This window comes from Sphaerodactylus townsendi, linkage group LG09 (assembly GCF_021028975.2).
Source record: "Sphaerodactylus townsendi isolate TG3544 linkage group LG09, MPM_Stown_v2.3, whole genome shotgun sequence".
NCBI lineage: Eukaryota > Metazoa > Chordata > Lepidosauria > Squamata > Sphaerodactylidae > Sphaerodactylus > Sphaerodactylus townsendi.
In genome coordinates, this window is record NC_059433.1 from 30,030,279 (window position 1) to 30,057,462 (window position 27,184).

Sequence of the window (27,184 nt, forward strand, 5' to 3'; positions counted from 1 at the left end):
TGGAAATGTTTATGGTCAACAGACACAAACAGGGAGACAATAGGAATGAGACAAAGAGACTACGAACAGCTTTTAAATGCAAGTTACATGGGCAAAACTGAAAGGTACTCTGATAAATAACCATCTTCACTCACCACCATCCTCAGAAGGAAAGCACGTATCGTTTCTTACCTGAAGCAACAACAGTGCTTGCCCATAGTGTATTGTCTATGCTTAGGCTTTCGTGAACAGCTGGATCACTGTCTTCCTGTTAAAAACATGACCAACGTTAAATTATGCCTTTACAATAAAAGAATGCACGTACGGAAGTGTAAATTTCAAATAAATAAAAACCTACAGGTAGATTAAGTTAACCAATTTGAACAAGCTGACACAAACATTTCTGTAGCAGAGGTCCTCAAGTTTTGTAGCTTGGAATTCTGACCTAGGATGGTAGGTGCAATCACAAAATGGCTGTCACAGAAGGTGGAGCCAACCACAAAATGTCAGGGAGTGAGGTTAGGCATAACTCTAATAGTAACTCTTCAATGTTTCAGGCAGAAGCTCTGCTTTAACAAAAGACCTATTTCAATAAGCATGTTGTTGAAAAATGTTTTACTTGATTTCACAGTTTGCCTTCAATCATCCAGGAAAGATCCTTATGATGAGCTGGCAGCATCTGCTGAAGCAATTATTTTTTGAATTTGCTTAGCCAATCAGCTCTGCAGTGGCCAATCAGAAGCCCTGCTGGGCAAAAGCCACACCAGACTCTAGACACTTTCTGAAAACACTTGGCAAGTACCAGGAAAGCACCAGAGCACCCATGGGCCCCACACTGGGGATCCCTGATCTACAGCATAGTAAAAAAATAGGGGTTTAGGTCCCCTAAAGGTTTTCCATAGGTAGAAGGATATGAATTCAAGAAACACAACTTTCTTACCTTTATTCTATGGAAATATCTAAAGTTCAGCTACACTTTCCCTATCAAAATACAGCTGAGTTATGGCTCCCCCCTTAGTGCTTTCAAGGCAATTGATGTTCAGAAGTGGTTTGCTGTTGCCTTCCTCTGCAAAGCAACTCAGGTGGTCACCCATACAAATGCTGTCCAGGACCAACCCTACTTAGTTTCCAAGACTTGGCTAGCCAGGGTTATCCAGGTCAGGGATCAACTACTTTGGCAACATTCCCTGAAAGCAGCATGGCTGAACAGACACCGCATTGGTGCTCTGCAGTTTGGGTAGCCGCCAACAGAGGGAACTCTCTTGCAGACAGAGGGAGGGAACTTCTGTGCAGTTCACTACCACAGTTTAAAGGACTATTGGTGCCCAGTAATGTCTATGGAGAAAAAACTCAATAATCAAGGCACCACAACCAACCATAGACGCAGGAGTTAAAACTACCAAACCACAACCACACAGCCTGGAAAACTCACAGCAATGACTTCCAAGAATGAATGCCCCAAGGTGGACTGAAGCTACTGTTCTATTTTTAATGGACTGAACAACTGCTTTTATTTTAGTTTCCAACATCCATTGTCTGCACACTTCAACATGTGTTCTAGCTATGCTGTGAATTCTACCGAAAGGTAGCATTACTGGTTAAAAACTTGATTCTGCTCTCAGCATTTGCCCTGTGGAAAACACAACTGTCACATATTCATTCTGGACAAGTTTGGTTTGCATCTAAAAATACCATTCTGTGCAGGACAGGGACTTGTCTTTGTCCATGCTGCTGCTATGTAAGCAAATGAACTTGCATATCTAATCCTAAACTATGCATAGCGTAGTCCTAACCTCCAAGGTTGTTGTTCTTTTGAGAACCCTTTTAACAAGCATAATGCTGTGATAAAGAAGATACATTTGAACAAGGAATAGTAGAGTAGTACACTACATGATCACTTTCTTTCATGTAAACACTTTATGAAACACACTGGAACATTTCTAATATTGATTCACATTAAAAGCAGCTTTCTTCTTACCTACATATTTGATACAATTACTACTTACCCGTGTAAAGGTACCCTCAAAGCTGTGAATATCCATTTGTGGCTTCTGAGCATAAACATATGCACTGATTGAAAAAAGATCCTAGGAAAGATAATTGTAATGTTACCAATGTATTTTACGCTACCAATACATTCATCATTAAGCACACATGACTTTCTAATATATGTCCCCCTGGCACTCAGGAGTACTCCATTTATTCTCAATGAACAACTCTCAGGTATTTTTTTTTTAGTACATAACTAGAAGTTTCATTATGATGCTGGAACCTATCAAAACATTTTATTTAACATGAATCCGTAATGGCTGATGCTAGGTCAAGCAATTTGTAACATAAGAGAGTTCAGCTTCAGAGGCACACCACAGGCACAGTCATCTTTGGGAAGGCAAAGATATTCACGATTTGCGAGCAACCTGCAGGCACAGGAAGAGACTTGCCAGATATGGAGAAGGAATGCTGAGAGAGGTGTGTGCAACATTCATCAAGCAACCATTATGGAACATCAGGTCACAATACAAGAATATACATCTCACCATGGTTGTCAGGGAGATTGCATGTCATAAGAACATAAGAAAAGCCACACTCAATCAGACCAAGGCCCATCAAATCCACACAGTGGCCATCCAGGTACCTACAGGAAGCCCACAAACAAGACGACTGCAGCAGCATCAGCATTATCTTAACTGTGGTCCACAGCACCTAATATAATAGGCAGGATCCTCTGGCCCTTTCTGCACGGGGCCAAAAACAGCGGCCTAGGGACGGAAAAACACCGGTCCCTGGGGAGCTGTTTGCACAGGCAGCACTGCTGCAATGCAGCAGCACCATCCTGTGCGGCCCCGAGCTGCGTGAAGGCGCCGCTTTCCACCTCCCTTCCCGAGGGAGGTTTTTGGAAGGCGCTGCTTTCCCGTCCCCCCCCCCACTCACCTCATTCTCCAGCGTCGGTCTTGCTGAGGGTTGCTGAGACCTGCCCATGCTGCCCTCTGACCCCTGGAGGTCGGAGGGTGGGTCCCTGCAGCCCTCCAGACCGATGCTGAAGGACAAGGTGAGTCGGGGGGACGCAGAAGAGGTGGCTCTGTGCGGAGCCGCCTCTTCTGTGCTGGCCTCTGTGGGGGCCGTTTGCACGCTCATGTGCGAACGGCCCCCTCCCCTTCACCGGCATAATTTCTGCCGGTGGAGAGGCGCCCTTTCCGCTGTGCGGAAGGGGCCTTTGATACTGGAGTATTCACTGTCCAGTGAAGAAAGGATAAGAACAGACATCAGGAAATACAGAGATTATTGAGATCGGGCATAATCCACTGGCACAGAGCTCTTCAATCCTTGATAACAAGGAGATCATCACTAGAAAGCATGGCTTTATTACTTTTTGCAGGAACAAAAGGAAGCAGGGGACCACCTTCCTCCTCAGCTGAGAGAAATGGAGGCCATAAGAGAAACAGAGGGAAGTGGGCCTTGGTCTGTTTCTGCACACATTCACAAGCAAACATTTTATGATACTGTCAAACAAATTGCAGATATTATTTTGATCTGCTTCAGCTTCCACTAAGCAAGTGTCTTAATTAACAGTCTTCTACTAGTACTGTCACTATGTTTTGGGGGAACACCACGAAATATTCCTTGCCTTCTGCTAACTGTACTTTGGATCCAACCCAGTGCATGTAAGGAGAGAGAGCAAAATTGTCTAATATTATCAGCAAGTAGTTCTATTTATCAAGATGTTTCCATTTAATTTTAAAAGAATGGAACTCTAACCCATATTTTCTACTTCATTATTTATACCTGCTCATCCAGCTATTTTATTCATATTTTAAAAGAGCAAATCAGATTTCAACTCTTTTGTTACAAATCAACTATTTTTATGCTAAATCACCAGCCATTTATTGTCAGGTTTTACACAACTCCCATTGACTGCATTCTTGTTCTTCCAAGTTAGTTTTCATCAGCCTCTTGAGAAATAATTCATATGAAACTAATACACATGCGGTGTCCTATATCTTCATCATTCACTTCTTCTCAATCTGTTATCACCTACAATTTAGATAATCCAGGCTATTATGTGCTTTATTGTGCACAGAAAAATAAAGAGTCTCAGTACAGCAGAAAGCTAATACCACACACATACTCGTAATACAATAAAAACTATTAATGAAGTAAGCCAAGCAAGAAAGTTTGCATGCTTTAAAAAAGATCATGCTTTGCAGAAATTGCTCAGGTTCAAGAAAAAAAAACCAAACTTCTTTACTTCTAATGAGCAACTTCGGAAGAAAACAATTTTAAGAAGTATTTTCTCTCAAAACAGAACATATTTGCAGCACAAGTACTGCATCAACATTTCCCCTTAGAGCAAAGCAAAGAAAAAAATTGTGCCTCAAGGAAAAGGAAGTATTAAAAATGTTGGTGACAAACTTCAGAATTATTGCAAGTTAAATTATATTCCAGATAATCCCATTATTGAATACTTGTCCTATATTGATTAGGTACCTCAATGCCATTTATTTTGAAACTGATTTAGGACTACAATGTTTATATTTTTATTGATAAGGAATGTACTGCATTGTCACCTATATTAATATGAAAAGGGATTAGATTCCCCTTATTTACATGCAAGCATTTTGTAAGACTGCACCCAACTGTTTTCATAAGTCTCAAAACTACTAAATGATGGTACAATAACGACAATGTTTTCTTCTACAGTTCACAATAATAATTTAGAAATCACTCTGAAGTTATCAATAATGCAGGAAAACCTCCTCTATTAGGTCAAGGGCAACATTTGTTCACCTTACTTAAAGATCATTAAAATACATCCTTAATCATAACATGCAGTTCATTACAAATAAAATTGCCTCTGGTTCAATAAAACTAATTAAATGTAAATGGTATTGTTTACTGCTGTATGGATCTTTTGATATAAATCAGCAAGTCACCATTTATTGAAAATTACAGTGACCTCACTGCTGCTAATAAATTTACTTGATCACTTAAGCCAGGGAGGAATGCCCCAGAATATACATGGTGCTGAAAAAGACCAACATATGACTATGAAACCAAGAAACCTAACCGGTGTGTTGCAGTTCTTACAGCTCAGCCATCATTAAATGACTTGTTGAAATTTTAATTCTCTGATCACATTAAGTGGTTTGGGAAGACAACAAAATCTGTCGTGATCATCTTCGGTGGTGTCATCTGTTCTTTAAGAAAGCTCTAAAGGTTTGCCAGTTTGTTTATTCTTGGTGTCACAGAGGATAAGGTTACAGACTGACACTGATGATAGAACTGACAGCCCATGACAACACAAGATACAATCCTTTACATCAGATTGCTCCAAAAATCAAAATGAGCAACTGTTATGGACCACGTATGTCCATAGAGTGACCAGACTGCTTAGTCCACAAACCCCATTTCCTTTCTTTCTCTCTTTATAAAAGACAGTCTGTTTTATGCAATGGGAAAATTTTGATCCACTTCAGAGCCAATGTTAACACCAACCTTTACAATTCAGCTCTGACTATTCTGCAATAGCTCCATCTCACCACGTTCAATTCAGTTCATCTCCTGGGTAATTTATTATTAAATCTCACGTGTTCTAAATGTAGGAGCTGAATTCTCACTAGAGGCATTAAAAGTGAGATTCAACAGGACTGAGCTTTTCTGCAAATTAAGCTTTGCTGCCAGCACTGAGGAGTCAACACTATGCTTTCTGACCTGGAAAACTTGATAACTAGGTCTCAGAGATCAGTTGCTCTGTGGTGCAGCGAAAGTAATATATTCATGCTCACCATTTGCTACTAATTCTGCAACTACCGGTATATTAGAGCCAGCCTTCCTTAGGTAGAGGTGCTGGCTGTAACTGAGATTTTCTTGGTCAGACAAACTGCAGACATGCCACATGAATGCCAAAAGACCTCTGGTTGCAACCTGTTTAATTGACAGGTCCGAAAGAGAACCCAAAGATGCTGCTGGGTTCAGCCAGTACTCTATCTCATCAATACAAAGGGGAAAATGTAAAGCATACCATATAAATGAAAAGCAACGAGTTCACTAACAAAAATGAGAGTAACAGAACACTAGATTCTGGCACTGACTCTGTACATCTTAATCTATTTTAGTAGTCGGGAGTTCTCTGTTCTAAACTATCAATCATAGTTCTAAGCATTCATTAAACGAGTAGCTCAAAATTTAAACTTGAAACAATGAATTCACCTTTGCAGCATTACAAATCCTTCTGCTGCCTGAACACTTTCTTTTCTAGAGCCAGTGAGGGAGATCTGGCTGTGGGCGATCCAAGAGATACAAAGCTATATTGCTGAGGGAAAGAACTGCAGCAAGGGACTGAAGCGTGAAGCATCTCTTCAGCTATTTTAGTAGCAGCCCAGCAGGTGGCATTCGAGAATTACAGTATCAGACATCAAGCCGTTCTAAGGGAGTGCCATTCGTTTGCTTACAAGTTAACTGGGGGATCCTGCAAATTATCACATTTTGAGGAGGTGACTGGAAATGACTCATATGAACATTATAGCTACACAGTGTTAGGATTTTGTGGGAAAACGCTCAAGATAATAAGGTTTAGTTAAAATAGACCCCTTTGTGAGTGTTTTTTTTTTGTATGATCTTGGTCACCAAGAAAAGTGACTCAAAAACTTTCCCTCTTGGTACAAAGTACCTCTGCCAGATTCACAATATATTACACAATGGAGTCACACAGTGGTAGGAAAAAACTGCACATCACAAGATAGCATAGAATTTCTAGCAACGTGGAAGCCTTATACCATTATTCCATTCTCTCAAACTGAACACTGTATATATCTCCAGAGCCCCCAGGCAGCAATCTTAGTAGTGCACTGTTATATCACTCAGCTTGCAAATAGGTCTCACTCATGCACAGCTGTGTTTTATGCAAACTGGCACCTTCAAATGAATGTCGTAAACGTGACCTCCACAATTTCTACAGTAACTGTAGATTTTTGTTCAAGGAACGACGAAGTCCATGGCTCCCTAAAGAGCACAGGGGTCACTGCACAGTCCGTGGAATCCAGCTACTACAATTTGTGTACGTATTTATTATGCTTCTATACCACTATTTTCCCCATAAACAAAAACAACAGCAAAACAGCTAACAAAGAAATTGTACAAATCTGTACAAGGTAGAAGAGGCCTGACTGTTTGTCACACCTTTCTTGCAATGCAATAAGCTACTGATGGACTGACAAATAGCATTCAGGGCAGACAGAAAGGACTTCAGCTGACAACTTCCACTGCTCTTTCTGCCAAGTAGCAAAATGACTGATCAGAGGCGTAGCTGGGCCAGAGTGCAGCTGGTGTGCACTCTGTGTTTTCTGCTCCCCCCTCCATGGCGCCCTGCCTCCCCTTACCTTACTTCAGCCTAAAAAGTGGCCTGTTCCCTTCAGGCTGAAAACGGCCTGGTGGGAACTACACTTCCCACAACCTTGGGGCTTGGGGCTTACAAGGTCTCCTGGGAAATGTAGCTCCCGCAGGCCGTTTTCAGTCTGAAGGGAACAGGCCGCTTCTCCAGCCTGCACTATTTCAATAAGGTAACTGAGGGGGTGGCGTGGCCGCTGCGGGGGGCAGGAGCGCGCCGCGGAGGAGTGGGGTGCTGTGGGGCAAGAACCAATTTTCTAGGGGGAGCAGGTATGCGCCCAGTGCAACGTGCCACCCCCCAGGCTGGTCTTTAACCTGAGTCCAAGAAAAAGAAGAAGAGTTTGGATTTATATCCCCATTTTCTCTCCTGTAGGAGACTCAAAGGGGCTTACAATCTCCTTGCCCTTCCCCCCTCACAACAAACACCCTGTGAGGTGGATGGGGCTGAGAGAGCTCCGAAAAGCTGTGACTAGCCCAAGGTCACCCAGCTGGCGTGTGTGGGAGTGCACAGAGGGAAAGAGGCAAGCACCAGCTGGACCATGAAGGCTAATGGGGGGGGGGTTCATTCTCGTTCTCCTCCTCACTTTCCACATAAATTTCATTGCATATTGTACCATCAATCTTTTTTTAATTGATTAGTTTTATATTTAAGGATTAAATTACTAAACCATGTTTAATATAAATAGTGAGCTTTTCTATGGATGTGAATTATTAATTTTACTTAAGAAAATAACCACCATATTTCTGAGGTTAAGTGGCAGTAGCCTAATTTCCAAAAAATATATGATGAGATTTTAAGAAGAGTAAATAAAATGACTTGCATTCCAAGGTAACAGAAGGTCTGGTAACAGAAGGCCTACATTTCATTGAATGACTTTCTTATTTCCACCTTCCCACTGTAGCCACAGGAGATTCTCAGGAACAGCAACAAAGGCAAATTGTGGGTCAGTAGCAGCAGGAAATTGGTTAAAATTTCCCCGCTCTTTTCATTAATGGAAATTCACTGTAGGATTCAAATCATTCTATATTACAAAATATCATGCAGTAGTCATTTTATCAATTTTTTTCTGATTGCTTCGACAACTTAGATAAGCTGGTCTCTTTAAGATTCTTACAGCCCAATTCAGAGCTGACAGATGGATGGGGATGGTACAACCCTGCCCCCACCCTGCCCCCTCCAAAGGGCTTTCCTGAAGCATGGGAAGACCCTTTTTTTTTAAAAAAAAAAACACCCTGTGAGGTGGATGGGGCTGAGAGAACTTTTTTTTAAAAAGTTTAAAAAAAAAAAAACCACAAGGGAGAATAGAATGCCCCAGGGAGGGCAAACCAGCAGGGACTTGCGGCACTCCCAATAGCAGATTCACCCCTTGTTTTTAATAAAGCCATTAGATTATTTAAAACAATAATCTGTCTCATCACATGATCAAGGCAGTTTACAATCCATCAAAACACCCACTATTCATTAATGCAACACACAACATTACAAATAAAAATTACAAGCAGCAAATACCCAGATTTCTCTTGAAAAACCACCCTTTAGAAAACAACACAAGAGTATCACACATTAAAAAACTAGAGTTCTTGCTTTGTTTCTTGAGCTACAACTTTTAATGTAACTAAGGCCCTTTCTGCACACGCGTGGAAACGAACTTATGCTGGTGGAGGCTTGGGGATTGTTTGCACGCTAGTGTGCAAGTGGCCCCCACTCCCCCCCCCCAGCCAGAGAGGCCGCTCTCTCGGTCAGCCCCCTCCACTGACCTTCATGTCCAGCGTCGCTCTGGAGGGCTGCAGGGACCCGCCCACGCTGCCCTCCGACCTCCAGTGGAGGCGCCGGGGAAAGTGGTGTCTTCCCAGTGGTGACGGGAAGACGCTGCTTTGCAAAAACCTCGCTCGTGTGCGAACAGCAGCCCAGGGACAGCATTTTTGCCGTTCCTGGGCCGCTGTATTACGCCCATGTGAAAAGGGCCTAACTGTAGAGAATGGCAGAAATAGTGCAAAAGCCCACAATATCTTCTGGATTGAAATCATATTAACTGTAACAAAAACAAAGGGTTACACCATGGAGAAGATGAAAATATATAGCCTTAAATCTTACCCCTAAAGCTGGCAACCTCTGTGTGCAACTGACAGCAACTTTTAATTTCCAGTCTGTTTCACCATCTAGCTGATCGGTTCGAATAAAACATGAACCTGAAAGTTGCAAAACAAACAAAACAGGACATTTTAAATTCCATTAAACTGGAGACTGACATTAAGTCACAGAAACGCTGTTTCTGAAATATTTCCCAACATTTAAAAACCTAGCAGAGCACAAGGAAAACAGGAACATCATTGTTTCTGAGACATGATGTGTGTGGAAAGTTTTCCCTGACTTTCTTTTCAATTGTTTATGTTCTGTTGAACCTGAAAACTACTTTAGAAACTTCATAGCATTCAAAATCAAGGATCAACCATTTTTGGTTAGTCTAGGTAGCCATCTAAACTTTGCAGAGACCACCAATGTTATTTCATCCCTACCACAGCCCAGGAGGAAGGTCATGAGTCAGATGTTCTACTGGGCTTGAGATGGTTTCAGAAACAGTGGGAAGTCTTGCTCCATAAAAGAAGCTTCAAACCTCAGTGTACATGAAAAGGCATCCCACATTCATTTCTCCTAGGCTCAGGAGGAGGGAAAGGACCTTGAATTATCTTGCAATCCACAATAGCCTTGCAATTCATAGACTTTTCCAAATAGCAAGTATAACTGCTCTGGAAGACTTCTCAAGTTCAGTGTCACTACAGAACCGAGTTATTTCCTTCTCTAAGGTACCTTCCGCACATGCAAATATAATGCGTTTTCAAACCACTTTGCAAGTGGATTTTGCTATTCTGCACAGCTTTAAAGAGCACTGAAAGCAGTTTGAAAGTGCATTATTCTGTATGTGCGGAATGAGCCTAAGGCTGAAGAGAAGGGTAGAAACTTCTGCCTAGAATTGCATTGGGTTTCAGAGGCCTTCCGCAGCAGACAGACTCTCCAAAGACCAAACACCACTGACACTCCAGTGCAAGGTCATAGACAAGCCCCATTTGCTTCTCATTTTTTACCTGCCACAAATGCACCCAAAGATTTAAAACATATGTGTAAAAGAAGCAAGCACAGCTATGTCCTTTGTGTCCACTCAGATAACATCTTATAAGAGTACTTCTTATACCATGTTTATTTGAAGAAGTAAGCAAATGTATTGGATTCAAAGTATAAAAGACAGGTAGCAAATACTAAAGTATAACCATAAAAATAATAGTCTGAGAATGAATTTTTCCCATAAACAAAATCCTTAGCATAACTCCCCTTCTTATGTATTATGTTCAGGAACCAGCCTTTTCAGGTGTCCATGCAGTTTCGGCTACAGGAAAGGCTAAGGGCAGTGGGGGGGGGGGGCTCCCAGCTGTCCAGTTCAACAGAGGCATATACCTTGCAAAATTCAGTCAGTGTCACTTTCTGGGCTCCGGGAAATGGGGGATCCCCCTGATGGAGCACAGGGCAGAAAGAGTTCCGAATATCCATTCCCACCGTGGGGAGAGGGCTTCTGGGAAGTCCAAGCCCACAGGCCCCGCCAAGCCCTGGTTCTGGAAAGCTTCATAATCAGTGCCCAGGTTTCCTGAAGATAAGCCCTCAGATGGGGCCCCATCTGCTGGACGGCACACCTCGAAGTGGAACAAGTGGTACCCTGCACGTTCAGGAACCAAGATGATAAAGTTCTCTGTCCAATGTTCTAAACAGTGATCTGGAAAGAGGTAGCATGAATGGATATCCTGTGTGCTTAGTCATTCACTTCAACTATCAGGTGCTGAGATAAATCAGCTCTGGGGCCACATCCTACACAACAACATGTGGCTATCCCTGCCTCAGTCAATATCAAGACACATACAGATTACATAATGCTACAGAAAAGTTGTGGTTTAATCTAAATCTTTCAGTATGCACAAAAACAGAATAGTAGTGATGAACTTACATACCTTGAATGATTCTACTCAGTTTAAAGGAACAGCTAAAGAAACTGGCATTGACATGGCAATGTACCAGAAAGACTGAATTGTAAGGGGAGACAAAAGGAAGCAGTATCATGTTTCAGAAAGGATGCTAACCAATTGCCAAACAGTATATTTTGTTTGGGTGCCCAAGCCTGGACAAATGTGGTGTCTCAATCAAAGTACGTGGCCCCTGATGTAAATAAAATCTAGCTAAACCCAATGTTTTATTCATTAATGCCTGTAAATGTAGCAGCTAAGTGAGCTAGCTGACTGCCAGAAAAGACACGGTTGAAAAAAAAGGCACCTGAAATTATATCTGACCCAGAGGTGGAATTTTCACACAGCCCTCCGTCAAAGGATCTTGGCATACTCTGAATAACTAAATTGTCATATAAAGAGAATATCAAGCAAATAAATCTTTCAGTTGTTTTAAAATTCAAGGACTAGAATAATTAAAATTCAAAAAATGCCATCTAAAAGTTCACTTAATACTGTGAACAATAGAAGAGGCAAAACGACACATGTCCTAAAATAATTAACTTCTGAAAAATTCGATAATTACTTTCTAAAAATTCAAATATGGACAGTAAGTGTTTTTTGCGTCCTATTGAAACTGAAACCGCCAGCAATACGCACAAGACAACTCGAGACTGCTACAGTCCTGCAGTACATTCCAATCAACCGTCTATTTTCCATCATACTTTCCCATACAAGACATTTCATGGTTCTCTTTACCCTTCCTGTCAATGGCTGCTCTCATCCATCAATTTCATTTAGAATTATACTAAAGATCAATGCAGTTCAAGACCAGTGTGGCTCCCGTGAATGGTTGACTGCACATATATTCATTTAATAGAGCTCACGCTATGACATGTATTGGCCAGCTGCATTTCCTCTCCACTTCAGCAGTTAATTTCATCAATAACTTATCTCATAGTCCGTTTCCCTTTTATCCAGAAAAAGGGACTGCTTTGTGCCAACTCAGCTTTCAATAGTGATCACTACAGCAGAACCTAAACAATAAAAACCTCCCCTTGTCCAGGCATGTGGAAATAATTCTTTAGCACTATTGGCTGGATTTTTCAATATACAAAGACATACCAATTTAAGTGCACACAATTAAAGCAAAAATAGGGAAAAAAATTAAATAGCATCATGTCAAAACACTAAAGATGACACTGGAAAGAATTCTTGATCGATGGCAGTCGTTCATCTGAAGGTATTACATGCAATTAACATAATCAGTATATTTATTTTATTTATTTATACTTTGGGCTTCTAGACCGCCCCGTCCCCGAGGGGCTCTGGGCGGTGTACAGCAGATAATAGATACAATTTTAAAACATCATAAATAGGCTAAAACTTATAAAAGCAGCGAAAACTGGCTAAACATTAACATTTAAATGTAAAATAAATATACATGAAGTATACATGAAGAAACCCATGGCCAAGCCAGAGCAGCAAATCAGTTAGCTATCTAACAGTACATTCTTAAATTTAATCAAACGTGAAAAAGTTCCTCCATTAAGAATCGAGAGCTGAAATACAATTAAAGATTTACTGATCTCCTTGCATCCTAGCAAGGGTAGTCCTATCCAGATGGGGTTGGTGAATGTACATAGGGAAAAGCAGAGGACCACACCGACACATTTGCCCCCTCTGGTGGTACAAGAGACACCCCCGCTGGCACAGGGGGCAAAGGCGCCACCAGTTGCAAAACCCAGAAGCCGTCAAGAGCAATGCTAATATCCGTTCAGATGCTGCCATGGGGTGTGTGTGTGAAGGGTGTCTGGGGGGTTCCTGGGGGGTGGAGCCAACATTACTCAGCTTCCACCAGCATTCCAGCCTGCAAATGCCACCCCCACACCTGTAGACTTACGCCACACAAAAACGCAGTGTAAGCCTGTTTGGCCTATGGGGCAATTTGGGCAGCAGAAGAGTCTTTTGTTTTCCCTCGTTTATGCACCACCCAGAGTTCCTTTTGAGGCAGCATGGTGCTGCCTTTTCCACACCACCTCCAGCTGCCACAGCGCTCCTCCCCAATTGGATTGGATTGTTAGTATTTTTGACACCACATTTTCAAGATTTTCTTTGTAACTACAGGGTTTAAAATGACTGCAGCTCCAAAAAAAAAGAAAAGAAAGAAAAATCATATCTGAGGCGAACCCCCACTCCGATTACAATAATCAAAAGAATTTATTTTTCTTACTGAATACCTCTAAGTAATCACACACAAATGTTAGCATGTATAACTGTATGGAAAATGACTGGTTTTAGAGACCAGGAATAAGTGTTCTGCAGCATTAAGTAATATTTACTATATATACTTCTGTATTTATTATTATATATTGTAACCCAACACTTCTTTAGAAACTCAGGATGGCTTCTAAAGGTATCCCGTAGGTATCCCACTGTTCTTCATTCCAAGCTCATGTCCATTCGTACTTAGCTTTAACAGTGCTACTTCAAGTACTGCAAAGATTATTCCACAGACTATCACCGCAAATGCCTATTATATCAAATAAATCGAAGGGCCCCTGGAGTATCTTTATATCTTTAATAAGTATTACACAAAGAAACTTTGTAAAAAAAATTCACAAAAGATTTTAAAAATTTTAATTCAGACTTTAGAAAACTTTATATCCCACCTTTCAGTTCAAAATGAACACTGAAGGCAGTGAACCAATATAGAACATTCTAACAAAATACAAACATCAAGAAGTAATTAATAAAACAGCATCAAAATGTAGCTTCTTTTGAGAACTGGGACAACCAACAATTGGACTGAGCAAGGAGAAAAGCTCAGGCCTGGATAGACGGTTATTCTATCCAGAGCTCCTTTTGAGGCCTGGAGCTGCCAATAGGTGGGGCTGAGCAGGTGGGAAAATGGATTATACAACTTCATCACTTTATGATTACAGCATTAAAAAAAGAACTGAACCGCAAAGATAAATGGGCTAAAATGAGATTAGGGGTTTTTTAAAATCATTTTATATCAAAAGAACATTTTGATAAATCACCACAGTACACATGAACGCATGAAACTGCCTTATATTGAATCAGACCTTTGGTCCATAACAGTCAATACTGTCTACACAGACTGGCTGCAGATCTCCAAAGCGTCAAGCGAACATCTTTCACAACACCTACGACCTAGTCCGGTTAACTGGATTGAATCTGAGGCCTTTTACACACCCAGCAGATGCTCCCCTACTCAGCCACAGCTCCTCCCCTCTTCTCAGGACCGCGCATGACTCTCACCATTGGTTCACTAACACGTTCTAATAGATAAACTGTAAAATTCTAATTTAGAACAACAGATGGATTTTGATTAAACTGGAATATATTTCGAACAGAACACACAGAGGTTTGCTGATGAACATGCCCATATTTTCTTTCACCACCTCCATCCTTTCAATTTGATCCCGGATTTGTGAAAACTCAGAGGAGAATATATTTGGTCATTGACTGTAAATAAAGTCTACTACTACAGAGGAGAACTTGCTTTTTATTGTACATCTAAGAACAAGTAAGAAATAGGCAGCCAAAGTACTTGGCCAGACCAATGCAAAGGGGGGGGGGGTAGGCGGCGGCAGGCATTGCCGTGCTGCATCCAAAGAGGCAATTAGTGGTGTAAGGAACTGGGGGAGAAGGAGAAACTCCTTTCTCCTAGGAAACCCCATAGTGAAAAATGATTTACACCACCTTTTTTGGTATAGTAAATTTGTATCACTGAAAGGGGGCGTTCCCGGGACAAAAGTCCTTGGGGAGCCAAAGTTGGCTCTGTCCCCAGCAGCGTCTCCAAAACACCCCCCTCCATGCTGGCGCAGGTATTTGCAGCAACAACCAGCTACCACAGAGGCCAGCTTCTGGATTTGGGTGCTGTAGTGGCTAGTTGCTGAGGTAAATCCCGAGGTGCTGGCATCCATACTAATTTGCATGGTGCTGGTGGCATGGATGCTGGTGCAACCCTTCTGCCACTTCCAATGCGACATCAGCTCCCCCCCTCCCCCTTTGGACTGCACAGTTAAAAACTATAAGCAGTCTGTTTTTCTCATAGTGCAGCTGAAGTTTCTGCAGCAAATCTAAATACCTGATTAGAGTTCTCACTTCCACCATGTGGATTTTTTAAATTTACACCCTGGGGCTATTGTTCAGAACAAGATATATTGATATAATCCTATACATATAAGGTAAGGAAAGTAAAGTCAATTATTCATACCATTCCCTATATAAGGTGTGTGGGGTTTAATAATATAGAAGCATAGGGTTGCATTTCACTGTTAGCAAAAAAAAAGTGGCCAGTAGAGAAAGTGCAAAAATTTTTTACCTTAAAGAGTAAAAGAAGGAGGTAAGGTTGGTAGGATAATATTCCATAGCCTATTCCTCATCTTATTATTGCAATTAACAAAACAGTAGATTTTCCTTTTCTTTAGAGATCGCACAGAACTTTTGGAGGCTTTAGAGAAAATTTACTGTCAAACATCTTTTAAACTGAAGCATTTGTCTAACAAAACGATGAATATTTATTGTAAATAAACAGCATGTAAAACTCTTCGGCAATTAGTAATGTTGCAATGCTATGCAGTACAACACACACTCATAAACAGACTGAATGCACAGGGAATACGTAGCCAGTTTGTCGCCAAGAGATATTGCTCCATAAAGCATTCAAACTACAAATTCTAGCCTTAGTTACCTTTTTGTATGAAGGATACTGATTATTTTTATATTCATTATTTCGACAGGCTCATATTGTCAACATTAAACTATTAAGATCTCTTTTTCTTAAAAATAAAAGGCAGTATGCTTTTCTTTTATAGCACCATGCTGCCAAAGCTATACACATAAAATTTATTTGGTCTGTACCCTATCTCAAGTGCTGTATCTGATAAATTTTTCACAAATGAGAACATTAGCTACAACTAATGCCAGTTAAGCCTCACCAAAACTGAATTATTAAATCTGCCTGCCTATATCCTATTACAGCCTTCTTATGAATACTTGATTTTATTTTGTATAATTGACAAGAGTTGTCAGGAAAGGGTGATTTTAATGGCAATCAAATTAAGATCAACCGGTATAAGTGTCACAATGAAGAGTCTGTGTCAAGTGCTGATGAATTAATTGATAGGTCACTGAGACAGGAGGCATGTGAAATTGTCATAAAGTGTTATACCTTGTAATGCTAGCAACCTGCATGTTACAAGTCAGAGCTCAAGAGCGCTGATAAAGACAGGCTACTAGTTCATGTCTACACAAGAGAAAAAGAGTTTGCATATATACTATTAGACGCTTTAACAGCAGCTTAAAATCACTTGTATAACTTAAATGATGTTTTTTAAAGCAATGCCGAAATGAACAGAAACACAGAAATGATGCATGCGAGTATAGAGTTTTATTTACAACATTAATAAAGGCTCGGCTTTAATAGTTTGCTGTTAAAACAGAAAAGGACTATGATATACACAAAACATTTATGCTATAATGTCACCACTTGGGATGTAAGTGGGAAACATATTGGCATTTATAAAAGATTGATGAAAATTAGTTCTAAAGCATTAATTTTTCCTAATACCACTGAAAGAACTGTGTTCACCCAAGAGATATTTGATCTGAATTAAGAAACTGATGAAGCAATTGATTAATTGGAATTTAAGCCATCAGTCACTGGATCCATCAACAGATTTATTTACATTCTAAACAATCAGCTTAGGCTCCAATAGGATACCATGTATGAATACACAGTCAATATGATACCCCTGAACTCATCACAGTTCCTTATTGACAAGCACACAGATGCTTTTAATCCAAGGCTGATCATGCTGCATATATTTTAGGATTCTTATTTTAGCTGTGTACGTTTTAGGAATTCTTATTTTATTAAATAAATTTTACAATTCCTTTGTATTCATTTAACATCTAGAGAACAGGATATTTAAAGCTTAAAACAGAATGTTAGAATGTGGGTAGCTGCTTCATTTTTCTTCGAACATTAATGCCATCATTTATTTAAGAAAATAATAATCCCTGTAACAGATATAAAACATTATTTAAATCATTCACATGATGTTTTCTAATCCAAAGCCCAAATTGTGAGTGTATGCATCTGTGATGGAATAGTATTGTAAAACTAGCAGAATCACACCTACATGTTAAAATCGGCCTTTGATCCGCCCGGATGGGAAACCAAAAGGCCATAGAAATGCATCCAGGGCAGGAAGATGTCCAAATAAGGCACATCAAAAGTTGGGGACTGCATGGCAAAGGTAGAAAGTTTTCTTGGAGAGTAAGAGAACAAAGCCTAGGTGACTCTATCATGGGCTAAGCTAAGAGAAGCACCTCTGGGCTGGATGTCCCGAGAGATCCATAAGAAATGTATTCGGCTGAACAACCTCCGTGCATTTAAGTTTTATGTCTTTGATTTCTGTTTTTCAATAAATCTTTGAGAACTCAGCTGGTTGGAGTTATTGGAGAAAAGGACCCAGATTTTTGCTGAAACAAGCATGGCTCTCCCAGGCTTGGTTTCGTGATAGTATCTGATGACAAGTATTTAGGATAAAATAGGGATTTGGTATACTGCTTACACCATTGCCCAATAATCTCCCTGCCGGAGCTGACCAAGGCAAGCTCGAATTTGGTATTAAGGACTCAGGGATCTCAATATTCATGCCTGGCAGAAGCAGCTCAGGGCTTCGGGGATACCCTAACAGCCATGGGGCTATCTAAAAACTTTCTACTTCCTACACATGTACTAGGTCATAATCTGAGTGCATGGTTTGATAACGGAAGGATTGCCCATTATGTCCTTATCACAGACCAAACATTACTCATGGACTTCTGGCAGTTATGCTGGTTTGCCCTAGGAGGTTGATGGATTCAGAGTGATTCCTTACATCTCCTGGGGATTTACTGGTCAGCAATGATGATGGCTCCCATTGCAGCCTTGGCTGATTCACAGAGTGTGGAGATGATCCAGGCTATGGACACAATTGCTCCTGAGAACTTTTCTTCCTCTTGAAGAACACAGAGGGCTCTTTTATTCACCAAGGAAACTAGGATAATGAAGCAGCTGGGCTGACAGTTTTCCAAAGACAGTGGCTGAAAGAGATGCAAACGGCATACCTGATTGTCCTAACTTCTAGAAGGTTTATACGCATTTTACAGTCAGATTCAGACCAATGCCCCCAAACTCGCAATGAACTGCAGGAAAGCCCCGCAGCCTGTTAGAGACAACCATGGATATGGTGAGATTATGAGGGGAGATACTCAAGTCAACATCTTTAATCAAATTGCCAACAGAACTCCACCAATGAAGAGATCTAAGAACCACTCTGGATATTGAAAATGTATACCAGTGGTTCTCAACCTGTGGGTCACGACACCTCTGGGGGTTGAACGACCCTTTCACAGGGGTTACCTAAGACTCTCTGCATCAGTGTTCTCCATCTGTAAAATGGAACTTCTATGGTAGTGGAAGCCATCAATATCAGGAGTTTCTGGATGCAGATGGCCTTTTGAAATCTGTTATTGGTAAAGATAGTGACCAAGGACTGAATGGTCTTGAACTCCCTTGGGAAGGCAGTTTTTAAACCCAATTAATTAATTAATTGATTGATTGATTGATTGATTAATTGAATGAATGAATGAATCTTGAAAGGTTAGAAAGCCTTGAGGAAAATCACATCTAGAATTGCCCCAATGACCTCTATCTTTTGAATAAGTTATAATCGAGACTTTTCCGTATCGATTACTAAAAACTGGTTAAAGTTTGGGGGGCCAAAGCCAGTTCATTTTCCACAACTGGTAGGCAAAAAGCAATGAATAGCCCATCCAGATAGCGATAGACTGCACAGACCTTTGACTTCAGGAATGCAACCACATCTGACATGCTTTTGGTAAAAATACAATGAGCTGCAGCTAACCCAAAAGGTAACACATTATATTCATAGTGGTTATTTGTATACTTAAAAACTTCCTATACATTTTATAGATGGTAACATAAAAGTATGCATCCTTTAGATCTAGGACAGAAAATCAGTCATCCTCAGATAACAAAGGAAGGAAATCTGACAGTGACAGTATCTTAAATTGGAGAACATTTCAGTATCTGTTGAGAAGACTGAGGTCCTGTATCGGCCTCATACTACCACACTTCTTATCAACAAGAAAATATCTGGAATAACGTGCTTTTTCAGAAAAGGGTGGGTTAAATTGACCATTGGTCTCTTTTTGCAGCAGCATTGAAACTTCAGCTGCTGGTAGAGATGAGGAAAACTTGGAAGGAGGTGATGGGGAGAAACACATAGGGATAGATTTTAAAATGCAAATAGTAACCAAACTTTATTAAAGAAAGAACCCAGTAGTGTTAGGTGATTAAAAATCACTGGTCGTGGGACAGTGACAACCTGTGAAGACAATGGCCGATTACACACAAGGCGTCTGCTGTGCGATGGGGGCAAATGTGTGTCACCCCAAGGTTCCCTGTACGGACATACTTCCTCAAGCTCCACTTTCACTTTCTATTCTCCCTGGGGCAAGCGAGACCAATTCCAACATGAATTTAATTCTGTGTTGCTAGTGAGCACAGCTTTGCCCCAGGCCTCTTCCCTCTGCCCACACTCAGCCTGCCTAGTCTCACCTTCCCCACTTTATCAAGCTGCTTTGCACACTTCTCCCTCCACCTCTCTAATGCTTGTATTGATACATCGATAGGAACAAGACAAGCAGGGTCTCTTTCTGACTCCACCCCATCTCCCCCTACTCTGCTTCTGCCCTCTTCAATAATTAATAGGACATTTTAAAAACTTTCTTTCAGACAAGCCTCTATTTTTAAAACAAACCTCTCTCTTTGGCTTTTGCAAAGGAACAACACAAGCAGGGTCACTTCTGGTCTCCACCCCACCTCCTATGCTCTGCTCCCGCCCTCCCCAATAATCAGGAGGGTTTTTTACAACTTTATTTCAAAAAGGCTTGTATTTTAAAACAAATTTCCTGGCTGCAGCAGAAAGAGAATCAGAGAGAGCGTGTGTGCTTGTGCGTGAAGGGGAAGGGAAGAGGATCTAGAACATGGTTCCCTTCTTCAGTAGCGTATCGTTCAGGAATGGCCAGGATGTCTGACAAGAGCCACAATAAAGCTATTTTTTGGCCATCCCTGGTAGCTAACAAGTTGAGTTGGGAACTTTGTACTTTAATGATTCACGGGTAATTAATTCCGTGAGTCAGTGCATCTGTGGAGAGGGCATACAGTATCTACAGCAAGCATCTGCTACAGCATAACGGAGGACATGACGATGTATTTTGTAAGAGTGCAGGCACACATGAACACACATATCAGCAATAAGAGATTTTCCTCTTTTCCCAGGAAGCCTGGGAGCCTTTTTCACTAGTCATCAAGAAGAAGAGCATGGCTCACTGGCTGCTTGCCATGCCAAAAGGAGCAAAAATTCCAAAGGGCAGCTTCCCCACCCTACTACTGCTGCTGACCAATGATGAAAAAGTTAAAATGGAATCCCAAATCTGATGCTGAGTGGAGTAGGAGGCCGCCTAACCCCAACGTTGGCATATCCCAAATATATACAGATTTCAAGTAACACCAGTGCTGGCATATGAATGAGCAGTATCAGGGAGGAAGCAGAACTTGGTTGGTACCTGAAGCCTCTCCAGTCTCAATTACGTCCCTAAAGTCAGCATAATGTTTTACCAGGGAAACCCCTGGTGTAATGTAATAAAAATAAAGAACCTTGAACATGTCCAGAATGAAAATGAAAATTCCACCCTCTCCAGTCTCTCACGCTACCCTCATGCCCTCAACATGTATTGATCAAATAATAACACACCCAGTACAGAGTTCTCCCCCCATCCGGATCCATACTATGCCCATTTAGAACACATAGATAGGCATTTTGGTAACAGGAAATCGACTGAAAGGGCTCAAGTTCTATCATCCCATGAGACATTAATACTGACAGGCTAAGCTGTTCAAAGCGCTGGATGATGGGACAGAATTCTTTGGCTTATGGCTATCAAAGTGGTAGAAACAAGGACATAGATAAGGGGGGGTTTCTCAGGTTCAAACCCCCCATTACATGTCCGAAGCTCCGCCCCCCATTTGTGGTTTTTTTGTGTTTTTTAGTGTTTTTTTCAGTTTTTGGCCTGCAGGGGGCACAGTTTTTAGGTTAGCAACACCAAAATTTCAGGGATTTGTTGGGAGACTCTCCTGATGATACCACCCAGGTTTGGTTTAGGGGGTCCAAAGTTATGGACTCCCAAAGGGGGTGCCCCCAACCCCCATTGTTTCCAATGGAGCTAACAGGAGATGGGGGCTACACCTTTGAAGGTCCATAACTTTGGACCCCCTGAACCAAACTTCACCAAACCTGGGTGGTATCATCAGAAGAGTCTTCTAAAGACACTGTGAAAGTTTGGTGCTGCTAGCTTAAGAATTGCACCCCTGAAAGCAGGCACCCCCCAATTTCCCCCAGATTCTCCTTTTAAATCCACCCCTTCGGCATGGATTTAAAGGGAGAATCTGAGGTCCCCAGTTTAAACATTGAAAGTGATGCTGTTTCAGGGTGGAGGATAATCCACCCCAAAACAGCATCACTTTCAATGTTGTTTTAACTGGGGACCCCAGATTCTCCCTTTAAGGTGGATTTAAAAGGAGAATCTGGGCTCCCTAGTTTAAACACCATTGAAAGTGATGCTGTTTGGGGGTGGATTGCAGCATCACAGCGGCTGTCCATGAGGGGCGCGTGCAAAACTCAGATTTTGCACCAGGCTCCATTTTTTCCCTAGCTATGCCACTGCCCGGAGGGAGGGCAGAAGAGACTGCCAGCTGGGAGCCCAGCCGGTGGGGGGGCGGGGGGCGTGGCAGGGAGTCTTCCCTCTCTGACCTTGTAGAGCTGCTTTTATAAGCACTGAGGTAAGGAGCGTGGCTTGGGGAGGTGTGGCACTGCCCCCAGGGGCAGGTGGGGCGGGGGCCCGCCCCCTGACTCTCCCAAAAAATCTATACCTACGTCACTGGGTAGAAATGATGAGAGGTATTCCTTTCAAACGATGAGAATCATGGTTCTGTCTTTGATGTATTTCAAATCTGGCTGTACTTAGGTCATATTCTGCCATCTATTCAGAGTCCTGCTATAATCAATCATCCATTCACCCAGTGATCTTTCACTCCTGTGAGCAAAGTCAATATCATCATCTGCAAATGGGTGGCTGAGGCAAAGCAAAGTGGCATGCCTAGAGCCACTTAGTAAGCATATCTCTACTGCAATACTAAGCTATCCTTTATTCAGAAGTCAGCCCCACTTAGCTCAAGGGGCTTGTTTCCTAATAAGTGTACTTTAGATAATACCATTATGAGTATGTTTAGTATTAATGCTATTATTCCACTCATGTTTGTGTTTTTTAAAGAGCAGCTCTATCGTATAAAAGTGATATTATTCAATGGCTTGAGATAGGTGTCAAAACATTGCTAGCCTGAGTGAAATCAAATGTTAAAACTGGAATAGGAACTGAGATATGAGAACAGATTAAAGTAGTTTGGACAGATTGTTGGCAGCCACTCATGCCCTGAAGATAAAAGTTTATTTAGCCGTATGTGCAAAACTTCACTCTAGTCATTTGTCATTCTCTATAGCAATACATCTCCAAAACTTTTTTTGTTTGTTTCTTTCAAGACAGGTAGGTTTTATAATGTATGGTTTCTAAACATAACAGAAATTTCACGAACACGTGCCCCAAGTAACTATCGGAGCTTTATTATTCTGGAGTAGTCAGCTTAGAAAGAGATAGAATGTGACAATTCAGTTGAACTACTGAATTACAAAATGATGCTGCGTTCCCTGGGTCTTTGGGAAAGTTCGAAGTGCCAAATGTCTTTGGCGAAGAAAGCACTAGACAGTAATCTTCAATTATAATTGGTAAATGCAACAAACAATGGCATTTATTACTATTAAACAGCATATTATTAAAATATAATATTAATTATGTTGTCAAGTTCTGGTTACTTCTTTCAACACTAAATATATTTTAACTTCTAAAACAAATTGGATGCATAATCCACACTATAAATTTGGAATTCTTTAATGTTGTGACATACTTTATAAATCAAATGAAAACCTCAGGTCTTAAGAGGGCAGTGCTACAATTAGCGACAAGTATGCAAAGAGAACTACGTGAAAGAGTTATATATCTGAATTTGGTTCAAAGGTTAACCATGTGTTACTTTTTAAAGGTTCTTTTACTACCAAAAAGCTATAAAGTGCATGTACAGATAAACTCAAATTACATATAGGCTAATATACTGAAAAGAGATCAGAGATAATATATCAGCAATACATTAAAATAAATCAGTCAACATTACTTGATTCTGAAGACATAACAAAGGATTTGTATTTCTTCCTTATTTTAAAAGCAATTACTGTCAAATGTTTGACAAAACAAATATATCACCAGCACAATTAATTTAGCTCATGACAAATTAAGCCAAATCATTCTTTAATTTTAGAATTATTTTTACTGATAAATAATTCTGTGGATATCTGTTCTTACTACACAGTGCTAAATGTAGCATTTGTTCTTTTTACATGATATCAGTATAAAAATATGGGCTAGATCCAACCACCTTTTCTGCTGCTGAAAAAGGAGGAGGGGTTCCCATTTGATCACGCCAAAAGGCCATGCTATGGATCATGAGAACCAGAGTGGTGTCAAGGTTAAAGAGTCAGACTATGATCTGTGAAACAGAAGTTCTGAATCCCCGCTCTGTAATGGAAACCTGCCGGGTAATTTTAGGCCAGTCACACACTCTCAACCTCGACCCTGGCCAGTATTTAGATGGGAGACCTCCAAGGAATACCAAGGATGTGATACGGTACCAGGCAATGGCAAACCACCTCCAAACATTTCTTACCCTGAAACACGACAAGGTTGCTTTTCTTATGAAATTATTCAAGCCAATTTATCAATCACTAGGACATATTTCATCACTGCATGGATTCACAAAGTATGTACATAATAAGAATAGAAAATTACACATACCTGTTTTTTCTGAAGTTCTTAGGAACACCATGTCTGATGGGATTCGCTGATTCTATAAGAAATAAATACATTTGGCATGTTTTGATGTCCAGTAAAGTGTATCAAAGTATACAAAGATAATAGACTACTACTGTATAAAGTGACAAAAGGATTTATCCAACAAACCTACATTATGGAGTTAAAATTATGAAATCAATGTTTGGAAAATTATACAGATCAGTAATTTTCATATTACTGAAGAATTTCAGTAAGTCCCTCTTTCAAGCAAAGTTTCCAGCAAATCAATAATGCTATGTAACACAAGAAAGGGAATGGGACACAGAAGGAACACATCCCTCAAGCCAGTTCAGTAAGGTGCAGTGGTTAGAGTGCTGGATTAGAATCTGAGAGACCCAGGTTCAAATCCCCACCATGGAAACCTGCTGCAGCAGCCTACTGGGGGGCCTGGGGCCAGTTGCACACACTCAAACTACCTTGTTATGAATATAAAATGAAAGAGAGGAGAACAACGCTGCTTCAGGTCCCCATCAGAGAGGAAGACAGGGCATAAATGAAGTAGATCAATCAATATATAAAGTCTACCACAACCATCTTGTGATCCTTTGGGCAACAAACAGGCAATCCCCTTTCATGACCAAAAGAATCCACGGTTTGAGAACTGAACTCTGAGACTACACAGTTTACAGTATGTGTCCTCTGAGCTTTTCCACGGATCCTTTAAGCAGCAAAAATGCCCATTTACTGTAAAAAATGTTGAGTGTAATGGGGATGGAATGACACAGCAAACCTTTAATTACTTTGAAAACACAGTGAACAATCTTGTTTTGCTCTGTCAAAAATTTGAATGATGCAACGCTAATGCCTATTTTAAAACTGTTATATTGTCCCCATATTGCCAAAGAAACCTTTTAATATAATAAGGTAGAAGAAAGGGACCAGCAAAAATATAAATCTTACTGAACATGAACTGAACTGTATTGTATAGTCAATAACTGGGGACCCACTATCTGCTAAACTGAGAGGAAAAGGAAAAGGCAACTTCAGAAGTCAATAAATCATTCCTTAAATGACAAACATAAAATCAGATGAACTGTCTTTATATAGATTAACTATACATCTTTACAACTTCTCTTTTTAATGTTGACATAAACCTTTTAGTCACATCTCAGGTTACTAGCTTTATCCTTTAAAACCGTTGCCTGTTAACAAGCAGAAGCTTTGACAAAAATACAGTGCTCTCACACACCACTAGCCATAATTAATCTTATAATCCCCATTATAATGGCAGAACCCAACAAAACAAGTTCTCATATCTGCCAATTTTAAGTCCCAGATCTCACTGTCACTGGAACAAAACCAGATTTTTTAAATTTAAGAAAACTACACTTATGTAGCTATTTAAGAACTTACATAAATATTTAAGAAAATCAAGCTTATATAAATACTTTAAAATGTTACCTTGCTGCTGGTAAACCCTAATGCTGAGGGTGAACTGCCAGGCAGAGGAAGACAATATAATTTTCTAATTATGAAAATGCTCTCATCTAGGAACTTGCAAGGTTTTAATTAATATGTATTATACATGTTTATTATGTATAACTGCTTTAATATAAAAAGTCCAAAGAGTAAGCAGGAAAACGCTATGGGTACTGAAACTATATCTTATTCTCAATTCATTTTAAGTGTTTCCGTGAATCAGGAAGTTAAATTGAAAAATATTATGGCTCAATGCAAGAAATTATTCAAATGCTGTTTAACCCCGTCCCTTGTATGCCACTCCTTACTCCCTCCCTCCCTCCCTCCTCTTCTTTTGCATGCCACCCCTCCCCCTCCCTCCACTAGGGTGGCTGGGCCATGTCCAGATGCCGGGGCCCCTCCCCCCTCCCTTGCATGCCCAAAGGGGAGGACAAAACTCTGCTGGTGGAACTCTGCTGGTTCCAGAGATTTTTTGCCCCTATGTGGATCACTTTACATTTTGCTACATTGAACTGCATTTGCCATTTCTGAGCCCACTCACCTAATTTATCAAGGTCCGCTTGGAGCTCTTCGCAATCCTTTGTGGTTCTCACCACCCTACATAATTTGGTATCATCTGCAAACTTGGCCACCACGCTACCCACTTCCTACTTCCAGGCTTCATTTATGAATAGGTTGAAGAGCACTGGTCCCAAACGGGATCCCCTTGGGGGACAATTCACTCCCGATATCTCTCCATTGTGAGAACTTCCCATTTACACCCACTCTTTGTTTCCTGTTTCTCAACCAGTTTTTAATCCATAGGAGGACTTCCCCTCTTATTCCTTCATTGCTGAGTTTTCTCAACAGTCTCAACAGTCTCTGGTGAGGAACTTTGTCAAAAGCCTTTTGGAAATCCAAGTAGACAATGTCCACCGGTTCACCCCTGTCCACATGCCTGTTTATACCCTCAAAGAACTCTAGTAAGTTTGTGTAGAGCCAGGATTTGTTCTCCTGCAAAAGCCATGCTGACTCTTTCTCAGCAGGTCTTGCTTTTCTACATGTTTTATAATTTTATCTTTAATGATAGATTCTACTAATTTACCAGGAACAGATGTCAAACTGACTGGCCTGTAATTTCCCGGGACCCCTCTAGATCCTTTCTTAAAGATTGGTGTGACATTGGCCATCTTCCAGTCTTCAGGGATGGAGCCTGATTTCAGGGATAAGTTGCATATTAAAGTGAGAAGATCAGCAATTCTCTTACGCTTGAGCTCTTTAAGAACTCTTGGGTGAATGCAATCTGGGCCAG

The 27,184-nt window shown here is 40.8% G+C and overlaps 1 protein-coding gene across 1 annotated transcript in view; it reads right to left on the reverse strand.

Annotated features, from left to right (window-relative positions):
• ATP9B (ATPase phospholipid transporting 9B (putative)) overlaps positions 1–27,184 on the reverse strand; it is a 172,170-nt gene that overhangs the window by 92,780 nt on the left and 52,206 nt on the right. The window contains 5 exon segments of the mRNA XM_048507642.1: positions 172–247; positions 1,986–2,066; positions 9,458–9,552; positions 24,418–24,469; positions 25,704–25,762. Coding sequence (XP_048363599.1) covers positions 172–247; positions 1,986–2,066; positions 9,458–9,552; positions 24,418–24,469; positions 25,704–25,762 — 363 coding nt within the window.